This window comes from Camelina sativa, chromosome 16 (assembly GCF_000633955.1).
Source record: "Camelina sativa cultivar DH55 chromosome 16, Cs, whole genome shotgun sequence".
NCBI classification, from domain to species: Eukaryota; Viridiplantae; Streptophyta; class Magnoliopsida; order Brassicales; family Brassicaceae; genus Camelina; species Camelina sativa.
In genome coordinates, this window is record NC_025700.1 from 2,332,825 (window position 1) to 2,353,298 (window position 20,474).

The 20,474-nt window shown below is 34.9% G+C and overlaps 3 protein-coding genes and 1 pseudogene across 4 annotated transcripts; 1 reads left to right on the forward strand and 3 right to left on the reverse strand.

Annotated features, from left to right (window-relative positions):
- Window positions 374–2,766, reverse strand: LOC104749381 (F-box/LRR-repeat protein At3g60040-like). 2 transcript variants are annotated; one of them, XM_019238173.1, is made up of 4 exons: window positions 2,596–2,766; window positions 1,076–2,033; window positions 853–1,002; window positions 374–751 (listed from the first exon to the last, which is right to left on the reverse strand). In XM_019238173.1, exons 2-4 carry the CDS (start codon window positions 1,772–1,774, stop codon window positions 542–544), a joined length of 1,059 nt encoding a protein of 352 aa, XP_019093718.1. In that variant the 5' UTR covers window positions 1,775–2,033; window positions 2,596–2,766; the 3' UTR covers window positions 374–541. The 2 variants fall into 2 exon arrangements, with proteins under 2 accessions (XP_019093718.1, XP_019093717.1); XM_019238172.1 differs by having other exon boundaries at window positions 1,076–2,766.
- Window positions 4,468–5,928, reverse strand: LOC104749380 (DNA-directed RNA polymerases II, IV and V subunit 8B). Its single transcript, XM_010470994.2, has 5 exons — window positions 5,824–5,928; window positions 5,668–5,746; window positions 5,261–5,418; window positions 4,925–5,016; window positions 4,468–4,786 (listed from the first exon to the last, which is right to left on the reverse strand). The coding sequence occupies exons 2-5, from the start codon at window positions 5,744–5,746 to the stop codon at window positions 4,675–4,677; spliced, it is 441 nt and encodes a 146-aa protein (XP_010469296.1). The 5' UTR covers window positions 5,824–5,928; the 3' UTR covers window positions 4,468–4,674.
- Window positions 6,451–8,739, forward strand: LOC104753256 (annotated as a pseudogene).
- LOC104749385 (protein NLP9-like) lies at window positions 15,065–19,249 on the reverse strand. The gene is made up of 7 exons (XM_010471000.2): window positions 18,921–19,249; window positions 17,682–18,680; window positions 17,466–17,504; window positions 16,631–17,377; window positions 16,419–16,539; window positions 15,976–16,332; window positions 15,065–15,891 (listed from the first exon to the last, which is right to left on the reverse strand). The coding sequence occupies exons 2-7, from the start codon at window positions 18,558–18,560 to the stop codon at window positions 15,242–15,244; spliced, it is 2,793 nt and encodes a 930-aa protein (XP_010469302.1). The 5' UTR covers window positions 18,561–18,680; window positions 18,921–19,249; the 3' UTR covers window positions 15,065–15,241.

Below are 20,474 nucleotides of genomic sequence, written 5' to 3' on the forward strand. Positions count from 1 at the left end.
CATAATATCTCATTAGCTCTCGACTCAAAAGTTGAGCTAAAGGTTAAATGACTCTCAAGGATCATTAAGAATTAGGAAAAGACTTCGAGAACACAAGTCAAATTAGTCAGTGTAAAATCATAATTCCACTGCAAAAAATTTACAAACAAGAGAAGAATCCTCCTGAACAATTTACAAACGAGAGAAGAATCCTCCTCAAAAGCAATGCAATTTATGAGTTTCTTGTTACATAGTTTCATGTCCCACTTAGAATCCGGTAAAGTAACAAAGAGATGTATAATTAAAGAAAAGAAAAAACCTGTTTGTTTCCACGTATTTTTGCTTAATCCCATTTGAAACAACATTCGATTCGAGTTTGCCAACTGCCAGCATAAATCAGGTTAGAAGCAAATAAATTTATGGGGTACGAGTTTAATGTTACAGAACAGTAGCTCACTGCAAGAGCAATGCGACATGAAGCAATTTATAAGTTTAATGTTACACAAGAGTATACTTTAACATGAGATCTTGCACTTGGATGAAACTGAAAATCCAAGAAGCGTCAACAATAGAACCCTTTTGGTTTGCAATACATGGCATCCTCCACCACAGCTTCCGCAGCATCCACTAGCACAACTTCAAGGCATTCAGACTCCCCAGTAAATTTCTTCAAGTGTTCCAACTCTTTAGCAGATCCTCCATAACCAAGAACGCGCAACACCTTCACTTGGAGGGGACGCATGGTCACATCGCCTGTGTAGCTATCCATCCCCTGGAGAAGCATGTGTAAGAAGATCAACCACTAAGTCCCTATCTCTGACTCTCTTTATATATATACTATTCGTTCATGGGTTTTGCTAATGATATATATACCTGGATGATTACAGTTTCAAGCTTCGGAGACTGTTCAAGCAGATATGGCAGCAGTTTCCAACCGCTTTTATTCTTGCTCCCGAAAGACAAACTTACCAGATTGTTGAACAGTGGTAGAAGTAGTCCATGTCTAACACATCGAGAAATCACCTGAAACACACGCACACTTGAAGAATATCCAAGCTCATTAAATATTGCAAAGAAAGATTTTGCGAAGACTTACATCAACAGAATCGGGAGAAAGATGCAGCGTCTCCACGTTGCTTATCCCCATAATGAGACCCGTTAGATCCGGCCTCTTGATTGTTTTAGTACATTGAATATCTAACCTAGCTTCGACTAGAGAAGCCAAGTTAACTTGTGGATAATCAGACAAGGCATAATGGGAGTAGTGCAGGAAGAGTAGATTTGGGGCGTCAATTGACATAAAACTCATAGATTCAATATCAAATTCGTCGTACTGAACTAATAGTCTCTTGATGGTCTGACTCGATATGCGGTATGGCCATCCTTCAAACCCGTCGTGATACACATATAACTCCTCGAGCACTGGACAGCCAGGAAGAAGTACAAAGCACATATCGTCAGGTCGAATCACGACTGATTCTAGGATGAGAATCTTCAGCGCTGGGAGAGACACATTTGGAGGAATTTCTCCAAAACAAACTTGTGTTCCCAGTCTCAGTTTAACCAGCGTCTTGCTCGTGAAGAGCTCAGGAGGTAGCAAGACTTGAAAGCTAGTCTTTATACTTAGATCCATCTGAAAAACACCACGAGCTAAGGCATTACATACCCAGCGGACCACATGAGCCAACTTGCTGTCACCGTCGTGAATGTGGCATTTTAGAGAGAATTTCTTGATAGACGAACCGCATTGCAAAGCGAGTGTTCTATCAACGAAATCCCTGAAGCTCTCCCGCATCACCCCCCCCTCTCTTCTTCATCCTCTTCCGGTTGCAGCAAGTCAGAATCATCAAAATCGAGATTATGCACCAATGCAAACACATTCCTCCACTTTTTCGAGAGAAGAGATGTTGAAGCAGCCAGTTTGGTCGGAAATGAGGACAAGATGGCGCCCAGAACCTCTTGAGGGAGCCAGCTGATTGCATCATCGGAGCCAGTATCCAGCTTTTTGGTATCCATAGAGAGACAGAAGCAATCTCTTCCTTAAAAGTAAGTGCCTGAAACATGAAGTCAGCTCAGAGTGAAGATTTAAGGGAAGATTCAGAGTGAAGGTTACATAAGCTAAAAGGTTCACACATTTTCCCGTTTTGAATTGAATTAAGGGAAGATTTTTCTGAGATCGAATAGCACCAGAAAGCTCCAAAATTGTCTGAATGTTATAAAAAATAACCCAAAGAGATAACAAAGAAGAGAGAAGTTCCACAAACCATAAGATCCAGTACTATTCATTAATTACAAAGATTTGAGCACACACAACAACTACGCGATGAAGCTCAAGTTTAACAAGGTTAAAGGTTCGAACCTTGTTATCCTTTTTTAAAAAATTGAATTAAGGGAAGGTACTCGAGTAACACGAGAAAGCCGATTAGTAGTAAAGTACACCCAATTCATCAAACTTATGTCTATATATAAACAGATGGAAGCTCAAAAGAACAACAACACTTTGAGCCCTTCCCTTGTAGGAGAACAGAGATCAGAGAAAATCCACACATCCCAAAATTGCAATTAAACAGTGTCGTTCTACAAAACTAAAAACAAAACAAAAAGCAAAGCTTCAACCTTTTCCTTTTTCGATTGAACTGAAGATTCTAGCTTTCTCCCCAAGGGTTATTAAGAGCAAGTTGCTTTTCTTTCTGCTTTCCGTGAGATCACACAGGATCTGGCAACCTCTTCTTTTTTCTGTTTTGTAATTGGATCAGAAATGTGTAAGCCTCGCCCAACCCGTTAGGGTTTTTTAAATGAATATTAACTTTTGGAAAATTACATAGAAAAATGAGTGTTTTTAAAAATGCCTCTATATTTAATTTTACCCTTAAAATGTCAGTTATTGATTTTATTGTTTTTTAACCTATAATTCAATGGTGTATTGCCGAGAACGTTATGGTGATTTTTGTTTTTTTTTTTTATTAATTACCGAGGTTATAGAATGTAGAATAAAAAGTGCATATTTAGGTGGCTTTTAAAACTGAACCAGGTAACAACCGGCACATAGTGCGGATAAATCAGTTCAAATAAAATTATTATTTGGGATTTGATATTTGTTTGTATAAAATAAAATATGTAAATAATTCTTTTTTTGTTTTATTCAAATTTACGTTTATTTTATATAAAAATATGTTTCATCCGTGAAATATTGAAAAGTAAATAATAATTTTAAAGCAGTGAAAAAATTTGTATGAAATTTATTTAATAAAACATGAATAATTATTAAAATTTTAAAAGAAATTAAATTGTTTTTTTAAGAAATATAATATAGTTTCAAATTAAATGACTACAAATAGTTTACTTACTTAATAAATTTTTATTTAAGTCTGTAATGGCATAGATGTAATTAGAATTAATTAATAGGATTTATTTGCTAAAATATGTTTTGGGCTCTCTGGCGACGACACATCATCATTTTTTCAAGAGTGCTTGTTTATTAATATATAGGAGATATGATGGTTGAGATTAGTCCCGGGCATTCAAATATTCGGTATGGTTCTAGATATATCCATTCGGTTCCGGGTATTTCAGATATAGGAGTTTATGATCTATTCGATTTCTGTTATTTTCGGTTCGGTTCCGGATATCCGAAATAGTACAATTTTTAAAAAACTATTAAAATTTAAATAAATTTTAACATATATGTCTAAACTTTTTAGGATATTTTGATTATTGAAAATATTTTGCTATTTGGTGTACATATATATGAATTAGTTCCTTCTGGTTTTGGGTTTTAGTTTAATTTTTACGCCCTTATTTAGGTCAAAATGTATTAAGTTGTTAGAATATCAATGTGGTGTAGTGGTTGTGTTCGGGTAGTATTGTGTTCGAATCTCCGCAAATGCATATTTTTAAAATTGGTTTGGTTTTATTTGGGTAACTGAATGGTTATCGGTTCGGGTAGTAACCGATATTCATGGAGATCTGAAACACTATCCATTCGGTTATTTTCCCCTAACCGAACCAGAACCAGAACCGATTCGGTATCGGTATAGGTTTGGTTAATGTGCCCAGGACTAGTTGAGATTGCACGATTGAGAACACGATCTAATGACTCTACTAGGCCTGCCTATGAAGCTCTAGCTAGCTAGATTTTGTTTTTTTACTACTAATGTATAACCAATTTGCACATTCCTACATTAAAGTAACTTGAAAAACTATTACAAATTAAACTTGAAACAATATTATTTCAAGTTTTGTTGTCATAATTACCACTACTAGTTTAAGGTTTAAAAGTTACTACCAAAAATTTTGGTTTTCAATTATTACAACTTAAAGTTCTATTTTTTATGAATAATGGGGTAATCCATAAAATGACATATATATATAAAATAATTCTAATTCAAACCTAAAATTTCAGTTATTGATTTTCTATTGACAAGTAATCTTGCCGTTAATTTGATATTGTTCTGGTTTTTATTTTCAATGAAATATGAATATGTAACGTCAATAAACCGGAGCTACAAACATACTTCGATCGAGCAGTCAAATTGTTGATGTACAACAGTTGCTTCATAAACATAGCATAAGTTATATAATAGCAAAGTTCAACATAAGATAAAGTTCTGTTTTTTTTTTTGGACAAAAGATAAAGTACTCTGTTAATTGAGTTTTTACGCGAAAGCTTCCAGATAATAAACAGACAACAGCATCTCACAGCTTCCTCATGAGTAGAAAGAGCCTCTGGTCGAGTTCAAAGTGAGAAATGTGAGCCGGATCTCCCTGTAGCAACATCAGGAGCCCGCCGAACGAAACATATAGCTCTCTGGAAACATGCACATAATTTCAAGAAAGAAAGCAAAACATGATGGTTAGCTGATCTATAAGTTAAACTGGATCTATTTGGGAAAAGACTGATTAAAAACGTTCGATTATGTTGGTCAAATGTATATGGGATTCTTACGCTTTTGGAGTTTTGCCGTCACGCTCAGAGATCTTGTAAAGCTTCCCGTGCATAATGTATTCATACTTATCCGCAAGTGTTTTCTTTGCTCCCTGTAATGGAGCGAGACGGAAACTAAATCATATGAACAAACATTCTTGTTTTTCAAAGATTCAAGACACTAAAGTCTTGCTCAAGTTCATTCATATATATAGTCTTATTCCTATCTCCTGAATCAAGCCAGTGAATAGTTAGCATTTAAAGGTTATGTATGACCCAACCAAATCCTAAGATAGAGTATGTAAATGCAATATACACACAAAGATGAAGCAGACAAAAAGTAGTAGAGATCATTACCGGAGTAAAATATCCGGTATCAGGAGTGCCATCGAGATTGAGAGTGGGAGCCATAGCGAGAGTGAACTTATCACCAACAGCCAGTGGATAAACCTCAGTGTTAACATCTAAATGCATAAACATTTCCAAGTTGTGGCTCCTAGCTTCCACACGCGTAACTGTCACCACAAAACAACACACACACAGGGACACAATCAATTTGAAGACAGAACAAAAAAAAAACTTAAGGGAGGCTTTAAAAACTAATAAAGTTGAGGTTTTTTCCAAAGAAACTTGGATTTCGATTTCTTTCAAACATAAAACAAAACTACGATTCACATATCAGAAACTCAATGTAAGCCATAACAAGCATTACAGATCGTGACTGAGGAGGTTATTCAAAACAAAACAAAAAAAAAAGTAAATACCTTTATCGAACTTTTTGCCATCAGGGTCTAGCTTATCGACCACGAAGATATCCTCGAACATGATAACATTGCTCGCCATCTACAAACACGATTATCAAAAACCCTAAACACTCTTAATTACGATTCGAATATGAAGAAATCGAGAATCTGAATTACCTTAGAAGGAGATGGAAAAGACGAATTCTTCAACTGCTCCGGAGTCCGGAGGCTCGAGACGCAGAGAGAGGAGTGGCTGCTGCAGGGAATTACCTTAAAATTACGTTTTTATGTTATCAATTTATTTACATATATGATCCCTATAGTTTTGTAATTCTTTTAGATATTCCTTGTATATTTTGCGTCTTACATATGCTGCCTGTAGTTTAATTTATTATAAATTGGGTCCTTTTAATAGACATGAGCTGCTTTATAGTTTATGGGAAGTTTATAGGGCAGACGGTCTATTTTCCCATGAGAACTATCGTATCGAACTAGATAGAGTTCGTTCTTTACCCTCGGTCTATTTTTCCCCGAAATAAAAGTTCGAAACCAATTTCCCCCGAGTCGAAAGTTCGAAAGCTATATCTCCACAGTTTAATTCTATTTCATCAATTAACCCATATATCGGTTTACTATTTACTTAACCGATTAGAAGAAAACTAAACCCAAAATAAACCCGATTTTGACCCGTTAAACTTCGATTCACTATCCAAAAATCCCTAAAACTAAAAATCCCCAAATTTGCGAAGAACCCTAGATCAAAGTTTAATTCTTTGCTTAAATTTCTTTGGGAAAACAGCTTCAATGGCGATTGTCCTAGCAGATGCAGACTTCGGAGGAGATTTCGATGAAGAAGCACATGACAGAGATGAATTTCACATCGACCAGTTGGTGAATGAGTTCGTCGATGAACCACTATACCGCCAGATGTGTATCCGGAGAGTGATACCGATGAAAACGGTGACGGTACAGAGCCAGTTCATACACATATCAGGCGCGGTGATGGGCATTTGTACGATAAGCAGACATTCTTCAGTGGAGTTGCTTTCAAAGAAGCAGTGACGGACTATGTTCTCAGAACTGGAAACAATTTGAAGCAATACATGTATGATAAAGATAAAATTGGCTTTATGTGTGTTGGTTGTAATGGAGATGATGGTTCACGGTGTGAGTGGAAGGTGTATGCCGCAATTCTGCCAAGTGATAACATGTGGAGGATTAGAAAGTTTAATGATAAGCATAGTTGTATCCCTAATGGAGAATGTGAGATGTTCAAGGTTCCACATATAGCTAGGTTAATTCTTGATAAGATTAGAGATAATTCTGAGTACTTCATGCCAATGAAAATGGAAGAAATCATAAAGGAAAGGTGGAAGATTAGTGTCACTAGGCATCAATGTCAGGCGGCTAGAAAGAAGGCACTAATTTGGATTGATAAGGAGTATGATGAACAGTTTGCTAGATTAAGAGATTATGCTGCTGAGATATTAGAATCTAACAAGGATTCACATGTAGAGGTTGAATGTGTGACTGATGATGGAGGGAAAGACATGTTCAATAGGTTCTATGTTTGTTTTGACAACATAAGAAGAACATGGAAAGAGACTTGTAGGCCTTTAATAGGAATGGATGGTTGCTTCCTAAAGAATAAGGTCAAGGGACAGCTTTTGGTAGCTTTAGGTAGAGATGCTAACAATGGTATTTATCCAATAGCATGGGGGGGTTGTAAAATTTGAGAACACCGACAATTGGGTTTGGTTTATGAAGTTGCTGAAGACTGACTTTGGACTAAATGATGGTGGCGGCTTCATTATGGTCTCTGATAGGCAAAAGGTAAATTATTATTATCATGGTTTGTAACTGATTTTGATTGTGTATTTTTTATGGTACCTTTAAATGATTATTCTTATTTTGTAGGGATTGATCAAAGCTGTTCAGCTGGAATTACCAAAGATGGAGCATCGAATGTGTGTACAACACATCTACGGGAACTTGAAGAAGCATCATGGAAATAAAACTCGGATGAAGCCACTTTTGTGGGATTTGGCTTGGTCTTACAATGAGACGGATTATAAGCGGCACTTGGAGAGGATCTACTGTTATGATACTGGTGTATACAATGATGTCATGAGGACAAATCCAAAAAGCTGGTGTAGGGCATTCCACAAGATTGGGAGTTATTGTGAAGATGTTGATAATAACCCCACAGAGTCTTTTAACAGCTCCATTAACAAGGCAAGGGAGAAACCATTTATTGCTATGCTAGAGACAATCAGACGACTTGCGATGATGAGGATTGCCAGAAGGTCTACAGAATCTTATTCTCACACAGGTAATTTCAATGATTTTTAGTATTATCAATGGTTTGATTGTTTCTCACACAGGTCTCGTTTTAAACAATAATGATTGCATTGTTTGTTTGCAGGGATCTGCAATCCATATGTTGCATTGTTTCTAGCTAAAGAGCATAAGTATGCGTGTGAGTCGAAGGTTTATTCAAGCACAAAAGGAAGATATGAAGTACATCATGGTTTCGATAAACATAGAGTCTGCCTTAAGAAGATGGTTTGTTCCTGCATGAAGTGGCAGATATGTGGCATCCCATGTGAACATGCCTATACAGTCAGNTGCCTATGCAGTCATCATCGAGAAAACACTTGTAGCCGAGAACTATGTCTGTCAATGGTTCAGGACAGCTATGTGGAGAAGAAACTACACCGAAGGCCTGGTTCCACAGAGAGGTCCAAGGTTTTGGCCTGAGACAAATGCTCCTAATGTGTGTATACCAGATGATGAAGATCAAGATAAAGGTAAGAAGAAAAAGCCTGACAAAAAGAAGAAGAAGGGTGCCAATGAGTCGTCAACTAAGAAGAAACCAAAGGAGAAGAAAAGAATCATGCATTGTGGCATTAGTGGAGAAGCGAATCATAATTCTAGGTTCCACAAGAAAGAGTTTGCCAAGGTGAATGTATTTTCCTTTTCATGGTTTCAGTTTATAGAGTTTGTTTTGGTTTACTAATGTTACAATGTTTTAATTTTTTTTTGCAGCCAAGTCAAGGGGAACCAAGTGAAGGTTCACTCACTCAAGCTTAATCAAGTAGCTAAGTAGAAATAGGGTTCTAATTTTGTGGTTGCCTTAATGTATTTTCGACCACATAGACTTGTAATTCCCTATGTCTTTTTTCTTTTGTCTCTTCTTAAAACTTGCTAGTGATGTATTTTGGTGAATGTTTTATGAACGGCTATGATCAATATCATAATTCTGAAATTTAACTTCTCATTCTCATTACCACAATAGCAACAACAAACTAACAACAATTGTCTTCATAGCAACAACAAACTAACAACAACACTGAATCTCTTGTTCAACCTAGTAGCTTACTGAGACCAATCATGATCATACATAAGAATACTATGATAAGCATCATTCTCTTATTGCTTGATTTGGCTTCATCCAAAGCATCTTCAACCTTCTCAAATATCTCCTTCTCCATCTTCTCATAAACCATCTTTTCCAACTCAAATCTCTCTGTTCTGATATCTTTCAGCTGCTTCTCAAGTTCAACAGTCTTTGCATCTAATGTATCTATCTCATTGACAAAAGCTTCATCAACCCATTTAAATGTGTGTTCATCGTTTCTAAGCTGCAACAACCCAAATGTTATACACAAAATTAGAAAAACAAATCAAATGTTATACACAAAATTAGAAAAAACAGTTACCTTATTGGCTACTGCAAACCCACACCGATAATATCTCCGGTACGGATTCGAATCGGACTTCGATGTCAAAGCCATGATTCCTTCCCCACACTAACATCTCTTTGGCACACCGATAACCCTTCCTCTTGCACGGAAACTTGATTCAGTGGAATTTGTTGACACATTACTCATTGTGATACTCGAACTCGTGAAAGAAGAAGCAAATTCAAGAAGAAGAAGCAAATTCAATAAGAAGAATCGATTATGCAAGAAGTGAAAATTGATTTTAGGTTTTGATTCTGGGTTTTATGATAAACGGGGGTAGGTGGAGGAATTTGGTTCAACAATTGGTTTATTTTTGGGACATATATGGTTTGGTCTCTGGTTTAGACATTATACCGCTATAATCCAGAATCGGGGAGATATAGCTTTCGAACTTTCGACTCGGGGGGAAATTGGTTTCGAACTTTTATTTCGGGGAAAAATAGACCGAGAGTAAAGAACGGGCTCTATCTGGTTCGATACGATAGTTCCCATGGGGAAATAGACCGTCTGCCCGAAGTTTATAATATAACTTTAAAAAAAAATCTAAAATTTTGCCATATCTATTGGTCAATCTTGTTGTAGTTTTCAACAATATCAAAAGTCAAATCTAGACGGAGTTTAAATAAGCTAGAGTGTTTACTTATCGATATTTATTCCAAAAGTATCTTAAATTATCTCTTTTTATAATTTTTTGAATACCTAAAATTTCATAACTTTTTTCCAATGAATATGCTCTTCTATCTAATGGGTGCATCTATTTTCTCTCTAAATTTTAAAATCCTAAACTGAAATGTAGTAAAGACAACACTATTCATCTTTGTACAAATATAAACTTCTCCTTAATTTTTAAAAATATTTAACAAAAGATGTTATTGAGACTTAGTTAAAAGTAAAGACTTCATTAAGAGTACTAGGTTTGAACCCCCAGTACACGCAGGGCAAATTATAATTATGTTTTTAAAATTTGGGTACTAATTAAGTATAAATATATATATATATATATTTTTATATGTGTAGTTTGACTAAAGAGCCAAAATGGTATAGCAGTATATTTTTTAAAAGATTTTATAGTATGTAGAGTTTAATATATAAACATTATATTTTTTATTATAATATGTATAAATTATGTAATATATTATTGTAATTTTGTAATTATAAATTAGTAGTGTGATATGGAATTTTAATTTTTATTTATTCCACTAATTTGAATAGTGGTATTTAACTTACAATTCATCTCGTAGTTGGAAGTCAATCTTGGCTTATTGACCTCAATTTCTATCTCACTAACATTGACAACTTGTCCCACAGTAGAATTTTGAATAAGTTAATAAACTATTATTAAAAAAATCAAATATGATGTATAAGAAGATTCTTTACCGATTAACATGTTTGCATTAAGTAAGAAACCCAATCAAAACATCTTTGAAAGTAGTAAGAGTTAGGTGGGGGTCATCAGACAGAGGATCGATCTTCGTTACAATGGTTTGAGTCAAGAAACCCATTTTGTTAACATAAGCAACTGGTCTCAATTGATGTCAGTCCAAAGTTTTGAACGCTTCTCCATTCTCATGGATCCATATGCCTTTGAAAACTAATAATACAATTCTTCTTGATAGTAGTATATATCTTTGTTCCCTACGAAAGTATGAAGTTATTAGCGAGGTTAGTTACGATATCAAATCATATGTTTGTTGTTGGATAAATTAGACTGTAACTTACTTGTTCATCAGCGAGGATCACGTCAAAAGTCTCACCAAACCTGGTTGTGTTGTGTATGTTTTCCAGGTTTGCTGGACTCGGAACTTGCACTCGCCAAGACGTCTTGTACGGCTTGACAGCATTGAGAAAAGTAACTGCTTGCGCTGTTAATCTTGAAGGAATGAAGATGGTGTTTGGTTGAGTAATGAGGTATAGTATTAGTCTATTTATAATATATTAGCTAAACCTAGAGTATCAAATGGCTTGTTTGGTGCAAATCTTGGATGGCAATTATTTATCCAATATTTTGAAGATTTGATCATAAGAATACAGTTATGATTGCTAATAATTGAAGCTTTTTGGTAATTATCGTGAAAGATGCTTTTATTTAGGGATAATTATAGAGTAAATATGGTTATTAGTTATGATTTTGCAATTTATATTTATGTTGTTTTAAAAACTATTATGTGATATTAGTGACAATTTAAGGAGTAGTTTTTTGGTATGTATGTTAGCTATTGGTAGCTAACTTTATGGCATTTAATATGCAAATGACGTGATATTAGGAAAATTACAATCTCTAATTTTTAGGTGATTTGATTGTTATGTTTTGCAAGAGCCCGATACGTATCAAAAACAGAGTCCAATAAATAATTAAAGGGCCAACAAACGATTGAAGCATAAAACAGAGTCCAATAAACTGAGATCCGATACAATTGGGTCGGGTTTAATAAAAATATGCAGACCTATAATTAGATCTGTGATTATATTTTATTATTTTTATTTGGACCAAATTACCCCGGCGAATTTCAATTAAGACTCTCCTTAATGCTTAATTCAGTGGTAATTTTAGTAAATAGGCTAGATATTTTGGATATTTTTTATTTGTATTTCTCTTTTAATTATAAGAAAATTAATGTATTATGGTATTAAAGTTTTCAAAATTGTAAAAGGTCGACTCAAAATTAGATTTAGTGTTTTCATATATTTGACAAGAACGACAGACGCATCACAAAAAAAAGAGCTAAACAAATTTTGTTTTCTAATTCCGATTGATTTTCTGAATTTTCTACTATTCCTTTAGTGCAGAGCAAACCAGGTTTGTATTCTCTTAAGAAGTGAGGTTGCGCAAATCAACCACGAGCTTTCAGTCCTCGTAGATGAGGTTTACTATTATTTTTGTTTTGACAGCGTTTTGACAGCTTGTATACTTTTTTATAATAATTATATTATTACTATTTTAAATGTTAATTTTATTTTGGATTTTGTCATAGAGACAACAGATTGGAAGTTCAAATCCGCAATATATATTTTTAGTGGTCTAAGTTTCATGAACACTAACAAAAAAATATGCTGGTAAGAATATTTTAAATTTTAGTAATCGTATCTAATTTTAAGAAATTTATTATTAATACTGAAATATATATTTCTTTTGTTTGTGGCAGAGGGGAACAATGAAGAGAATATCTATCTCCTAGAATCAAAATTGCAGAAGAATAAAAACCTAGACAAAAAAAAAAAGATAGACAGTAATTTTTTTTTTATGTTTTCAGTTTATTTACAAATATGATCCATATAGTTTTGTATTTCTTGTATATATTACATGTATATTTTGCGTCTTACATATGCTGCTTGTAGTTTTATTTATTATAATTGGGTCTTTTTAATAGAGATGCTTTCTATAACCTAAAAAAAAATAAAAACTAAAGTTTGCAATTATCGATTGGTTAATCTTGTTCTAGTTTTTGACAATCTTAATAGACAAATAACTGAAAAGTCAAAATAAACTAACATGTATTTGTTGTTCATAAGGACTGCCATTTAAATGTCAATCACAAACATTTTACCGAAACATGTGATCATGCCATATTTTGAAAAATGAAAGCATGCATCATGCCATTACAACAATTTAGGTTTAAAAAAAATAAAAGATAAGAGAGAATAACTAATTATCGATGACAAGGCGGCACCAAAGAGTTATATGTATAAACCTAATTAATAGATATCCGAAGCCGATCAAGGAGATTCAAGCTACTTAATTATTACTTGACAAGTTGAAAACACACATCGGTTCTCATTTTACAATTTGGTTAGCAAAACTGTAAAAAGTCATCAAAGTCTCACTATGAATGGATCACCGGACATTGGTTAGTCGATCTCATTGATAGTTTTAAAAAAAGAGGGTCATAACTCATAAGCCGATTGAAACTTCGATATATATCCTGATTCCTGATAATATATATATATATATATATATATGTCTATAAATTACAAAGGAGCAAACAAAAGAAACATATATATATATATATATATATTGAATTGAATATTCTCCTTTCTTATTTTGTATCGTCCCTTATACATTTGAATATTCTCATTCCTAATTATTTTGTTATCTCGAGTCATGCTCATGGACCATAAGGTCCATAACAGTGACAATGGACGCCCCCCTGATGACTCTCGCAGCGTCCAGAGCAAGACGTTGGATAGACGCTTTCACATGTGGTTTTACATGCGTCGTTTACACATGGAGCTAGTGTCGTACCTGGTGGCCCTTCACCTATGAAACTGAGACATGCTGATGCTGCTGCGTTGCTCTCTACATTATTAGAATAATACAAAAAATTTGTAGTTTAAATTTTCTTAACGATTTGATAACTCCCCTATATATATTTATGAAGTATGAACCATTTGTCCATTTCTATTAATAGTATAGTTATTGTGTGAGAAATGTATAACTTACCAGTTATCATGAATACGAGTAGAATTAATATGACGACATTGAGTACTTTGGCCATCTAATTATGATTTCTTTAGTACCAGTTTTTTCTATTGTTTTTTTCCCTTTATATTTAGTGAGATCAATCCATTACACTTGAAATTTATTTATATTGATGTTTGGTTTTTAAGTTAAACATTGTATCTTGCGAATTAGATCACAAACATATCTACTATACGTGCATGGATTTTACGTGATATATGTTGCACAAGGAAAGATAATACGCAAATTAAACGCAAATTAAGGATCATGATCAAAGCAAGAGCAAAATACTCACGAGTAATTAAATGACGAATGACGTATTCTAACTTCCTTTGTTTTTGTATTCGCCTCCCAAACATCATGATCAGCAGTAAGAATGAATCGTGGGGTGTTCATTTTGTTTTACTAAATATTCATGAGAAGCATATATGAGCATGAGATTATTTATTTATTTTTTTAATTTTTTTTGGACAAAGAGCATGAGATTATATATCTAGATACACAATTCCATGCCATAAATGGAAATTTAAAAACCTTAAGAAAATTAAAACCCAAACCACGTACAAACAGTGGCGGAGCTAGGAATTCAATTCATCAGGATCAAAATATAATTTAAGAGGTCAATTGTGTTATTAAATTTTTTACAGGGGTCAATTTTGCTATTTTATCAGGATCAATTTGATTTTTTTCCTAAAAATTCAACTAAATTTAAAATTTCACCAGGGTCAATTGACCCACATGCTTCTACCCTAGCTCCGCCCATGTGTACAAAAGTAGAGTTCTATATCTAGTCATCTAGAAGAGCATTTTTGTTTTTTTTTACTTTGTGCTAGAACATTAATTTGTTTTATAATTCAAACAATTGAACCAACTCCTCGGATTATATATCGTGATCCGATCCCTGTAATGGTCAAAAGATGTATTCTTTTATTTTTGTATGTTTCTTTCTTTCTTGCATGCTAAATGTGGGCATTGATTGACCCGCATATTAACAAAAGAGTACTCCAGGATACTAATCTGGCAACATCGAACCGGGAAACATATTTACATACAAAAGGAAAAATCAAAAGTTTGAACTATTGGGGTCTACGGTTGCACATGGAGCAGCTGCAGTTTGCTGATATATTAAGCTTAAGCGTTGGGTTGGTTTGGTTAAGTAGACTCCACTGGAATACTCTGCTTCTTTGATGGATTCTGTGATTTTGAACTTTCGAAATATTCAAAGACTTTACTTCTATACAACTTGTTTGAAACCAAAATATATCTGTCTTTCTTTGTTTATATACATTCTTCAACTCCACTGCACTCATTTTTTTTTTTCTTTCTATATGGGTTCTAATGGCAGACCAAACAGAGATTATGTGTACATATATATAGCATAATAAAACTGATGCTAGGAGCCTGTTCCGAGGCAACCGTTGCTGCCTGCGGAACTTCCCATTGCGGTGCTAGGCAAATCACTGACCAGAAACTTCACTGTATACTTTCTCATACCGTTTAATAACTCGAAGCATTCGTGGAGATCAGAATCTGTGACCAACATCACCCATTCTTCTTCATCATCCAAGTATTTCAACCGAAAGGCGCCTTCTTGCAGCTTGAAGCGCTTAGCCACTTCTCTGTAGAGCTGAGAACACCCAACAAGATATGGATCAAGCTTGAAACGTACAGTGTCGTCTCTATAAGTGGCTTTTACTGTCAGTGTTGAACTTGATCCGCTCTCTCCGCTATTGTTATGAGTTCTTATTTGGTTCCAATTTTTTTCCATGGAAGTAGATGACCTTCCCAGCAAAACTGCTCCCGAGCTATTTGACGAATCCGACATGCTGCTAGATATGGATTGGTTTGGTTCTACAATTCCATTACCGCGTTCGGTTCTTGTATTCGTTCCATCACCTGCAAGTGCTAGAGAGCTCAAGCACCTACGAACACAAAGGTCTTTATCCTTCTTTACCTCTTCACTCCTTTTTCCTATATCGATATCATCACTATAGTTCAAGCCAGACTGTTTGCTTATCCATGTCCATGGCTCCATCAAGGATCCTGAACACAATGATTATAGCTTATTAGATTATTCACATTCTACCAACTCCTCCAAAAACGGTTTATATATATAGTTATAATTACCTGGTCCTGCTTGGTTTGTTTCAACACTCTCCTCCAACTTAACCCCGCCACCATCATGAGATATAACTGTTAAAGGCTCTAATGACGCATCTTCATCCATACCACTTTGGCTTCTTACAAATACATCTTCATGATGAGAAGAAGTACTCTTTTGAGTATCAAATTCTTGTATAAAAGGGCCAACTGCTACAAATTCCCCTGTTACCGAGTCAAACTTCAGTCCTCCTTCTACACCTTGGACAGAGTCAAGCACTGTCTGTATTTTCCTTAGAGATCTATTCACTTTGTTAATCTTGCGAGATGGCCATCTCATGATTCCGTGCTGTCTACAAATCCGTTTTAGTGTAGTCGGACAAACTGCAGAAAGAAAGAAAAAGAAAAAGCATCCAAGTCAGCAATTAAATAGCTTGTCAGGGAAACAAGCAATGAACACTCGTTCTCACCACCAAGGCTTTTTGCAGCATCCTTTAAGCTCCCAGAGAAGTAATGCTGGAGTACATTTAAGCTCACATTCTTCTCTGTACTGCTTTTCTTCTTCTCTGATCTTTTTGTTCCGCTAATTTCCTACAAAACATGTTTTAACCCAATTCAAGACATCTACAAGCCATAATCAAATTCAAATGTAGAGAATAAAAGAATTAGATACAACATATACCTGTTGAAGAGTTCCCTGAGAGCCTGCTATATCATTGGTTTTATCAGAGGACATGTTCGAGAAGATACTTGTAGTAGAGTTGACGTCAGTATCCAGAAATGTTGTCTGAAAGCTTTCTTCAGATACAGTAGTAGCCTGTGGGAGATTTGACGTTTCTCCACCATGAAATCCAACTTCCATAACCTCATTTGATTCTGCATCTGAAACAGTTCTCAGAGTCCGACATAGTCTCTGCATCGTGCTCGAGAGACTGTCCAGCAAAAGTTGTTGTTCTGAGCTTCCCTTCATACTTACAGGTAAGAAAAACTCCAGTATATAATCACTGTCACCGGTGAATGTGCTCCTCAGTTTGGTGGCAACTGCAGCATTAAGACCAAACTTTCGGGCATGTTGAACAAGAGGGTACTCGCAGATATTAAATGTCTTTACATCAGATGAGAAAGACGGCTTGTTTGATATGAGTGCTTTGCCAACGATTCCTTGCCCTTCTCTCAGATTATGCTCCAAACATGCATTCACATAGTCTTCCATTTCCATATCATTCACATAACATGCTGTTTCTTCTATGCAAAGAAGAGAGGTTTCCCTTGAATTTTTTCCATAAACCTTTACCGACTCATTGTTCGCTCCCTTGGAGTAACTGCAGGGAATCCAAGCTAGTGCTAAAGGCAAACTATGTGCATGGCACACTGCTCGGAGAACATCTCTTATTTCAGCCAAAGCTTCTTTTTGATTACTCGAAAGGTACTGAAAAACAAAAGACAGTATTGGAATTGAGGCACAAGAACAAAACAAGAAAGAATCTGATTTTGACTTGTTTTTGGTTCAAATGTACCTGACGACGAGGAATAGTTGATGTTTGTAAGTTCACGGCCTGACAAAATAAGACAAAAACATGAATCAATTCATCACGATTACTGTCTCATTTATTCTAGAGAAGTTGTCAACTAATGAAGAACACCAACCACTGCATTCGAGTAGATAAAAGACATAATTCCCACAATAACAAGCACACAAAAAGAGAAGAACGAGAGAGAGAAGGGGATTTAACCTGCAGAGCACGGCAAACAGAGTCCATCTCCACATCAAAGTTGGGTTTTTCCCTACATGTCACAAGTTCCAGGACAGCACAACAAGATGAACCAGATGCTTCAAGGATAGGAATAGCAATGGAACCACGGACATCGTTATCTAGTGCATGCTTCATCCTTAAATATTCAGCGGTTTTGTAATACATCACGTTTGATGTCCACTCAGGAACTCCAGAGATAAAGACTCTACCTGGAAGACCTGGATAAGAGCATTGATTCGCTTCAGCAGAGAAAGTGAAGTTCCTCGAGACTTCACGGTATCCAGATAGCCTCGAGTCAAGCAAGTACGCCTGATCACAAGTACTAAGCATGTACTGATCTCCTTTCTTGATAGGAGTCCAAAACTGCGCCAGAATACCCTCTCCAGAGAACTCCATAAACAAACTTAATGCCTTGATCATCTTATCATCAAGAGTGTGACTCAACGACCTTGGAACAACACTGTAATCTACAGCCCCAGTGGTTAAACTACTCGTCTGATTAGTATTATTACCTCTGATTCGTTTACCGGTAATCTTTTCAGTATCAGACAGGCAATGAAACTGAGAACTCATCTCATGTACAGGTCGTTTCTCGCCAACGTATGAGTGGCCTCCAAAAGATGTAGTAGACTGAGAGGTGGATAAGCCGTATTGAGAGAACAAGATATCTGTAGCAGCAGAAGGGATGTTGTTGCACCAAGAAGCAAAAGATTCGAAGTTCATAAGCTCTGAAGTTGAAGATGAGGAGCTTAACATATCTTCTTCGAATATCAAACTCTTAATCCAACCATCCATTTCCATTTCTTCAACTGGAGTATCTGGAAAACAGAATCCTTTTTCTCTTGATGGATTCTCCATTTCTCTTTTTGATTGACTAAATTAGATTGGCTAAAGCAAGTGACTTTTTTTTTTATATTTTAAATGAAAAACCTCACGCAGCAGATTCAATGTTTATCAACAGCAACCATTCCTAGTTTCCTACACATGGAAGAAATCAACAAACACCAGATTACGAAACAGGACAAACTTCACCGCAAGGACAAATATATATATATATATATATATTATATATTTCCCAAATCCCATTGTGGAACATCCTAAACACCTAACAACTTTGCACATATAAGAGGAACTCAAAATATTTCCAGGTCCTTGAATTGCAAAAAGTAAACAAACCCCACAAGACAAGGAAGCAAATTCTGAGTGTTAGAACCGAACCTGGAGCAAGAAGATATAAGAAAGTGTAGAAAGGTTGAAACTTGAGTGGGTGTATTGTATTGTGGGAGCAGAGAGAGTTGAAGCCACACAGAGTAATGATAAAAGAGGAAACTTTGTAGTATGGGGGAAAAAAAAATACTAAAATAGTAAAAGCCGATTTGGTTCAGTTAGAGGGAATTGCGGTAGAAGCTTACTCTGAAGCTCGTGGGAGCTAACATCAGCAAGCAAGCAAGCACTAAAGAGAGAGAGAGAGAAACGGTTCCATTAATGGAGGAGAGACTCTTGAGCTTTTTTGTTTTAGTTTTTAAAGATGGGATGGTGAAAAATGTTTTTTTTTTTTCTTCTTTCTTGGAATCGTGATTTTAAAACGCGATTTAGTATAATATTTTATTTTATACTCTGGTTTTGACGTGCGTGGCGTGAGTACACTGAGCCGTAAAAATAAAAATAAACGATGCGTCCTAATCGTCCCCACCACCACGGATGACGTAATGAGAAAAGTTAAAGTGATTTATTATTGGATTTTCTTCTCTCTTTTTTTTTTCCTTAAAAAAGTGACTTTTTAATAAAATATTTTGTGTTGTGCATGATTTAAAGCCTGTAACTGGAAAAATCAATATTGATGAATAATAAAATAATAACTTTTGAGGAAATTGATATTGACTTTTTAGTACATAAAAAAAAAAAAAGCAAAGACAAAAACTCGATGTTAGATAGTCTTACTAGATGGTTTTTTTGTTATAACGTATTTATTTTTCATTGTGAAACTCAAAACTAGGGCACACAATCTTTCATAGAATCATAGTGCTTGTTAATCATACATAGATATTTCAGAATACTTTAAAACCGTAGATATATTAGTAGGTTTTATATTATTATTATTTAAAAAAAAATATATTGAAAACTCTAGCCCAATTAAAAATAGATTAAGGAAAGGATAACTGAATCGACAGTGAAGAAGAAAATGACACGTGGAGATTAGCATAGATCCGGAAGGCATAAAAATTGCGTAATCTTCTGACGCGCGACACTCTTATTAGAGAGCTGTCACTTTCTACTCTTTCTTTATAGAAACAAAACTCCATTTCTTGCCAATTTTTAAATGACAAAAAAAAACGGTTATATTTGGACAAAAATAGTTACAATTCATAATTTGTTGCCATTAATTGTTACAATTGTGTCACTAAAACGATCTTTAACAGTTTTGCTATGCTACTTGTGAGCTTAATGACCAACAGTATATATATGTTTCTCGAGTACTATTTTTCTTTACTGCTTATGTCATTCTTTTTTTGGTTTTTTTGCATTTAGTTTGTTTATTCAATTTAATTATTTTTAACATTACCGACTGTGTCATAAGCAAGAATCAGCATCATTCTAAATCGATAAACCTAAGTCATTTTGGCTCTGATTGGTAACATGAGTTACCATTAAGATAAGACTTTATTTATAGATAACTCAAAAAATGTTACCAATCATGAATATATATATATTTTTTTAAGTTGAAGTTGAATTACAATATGTTGTAGTTGATTTACAACTTTGAGTTATGCT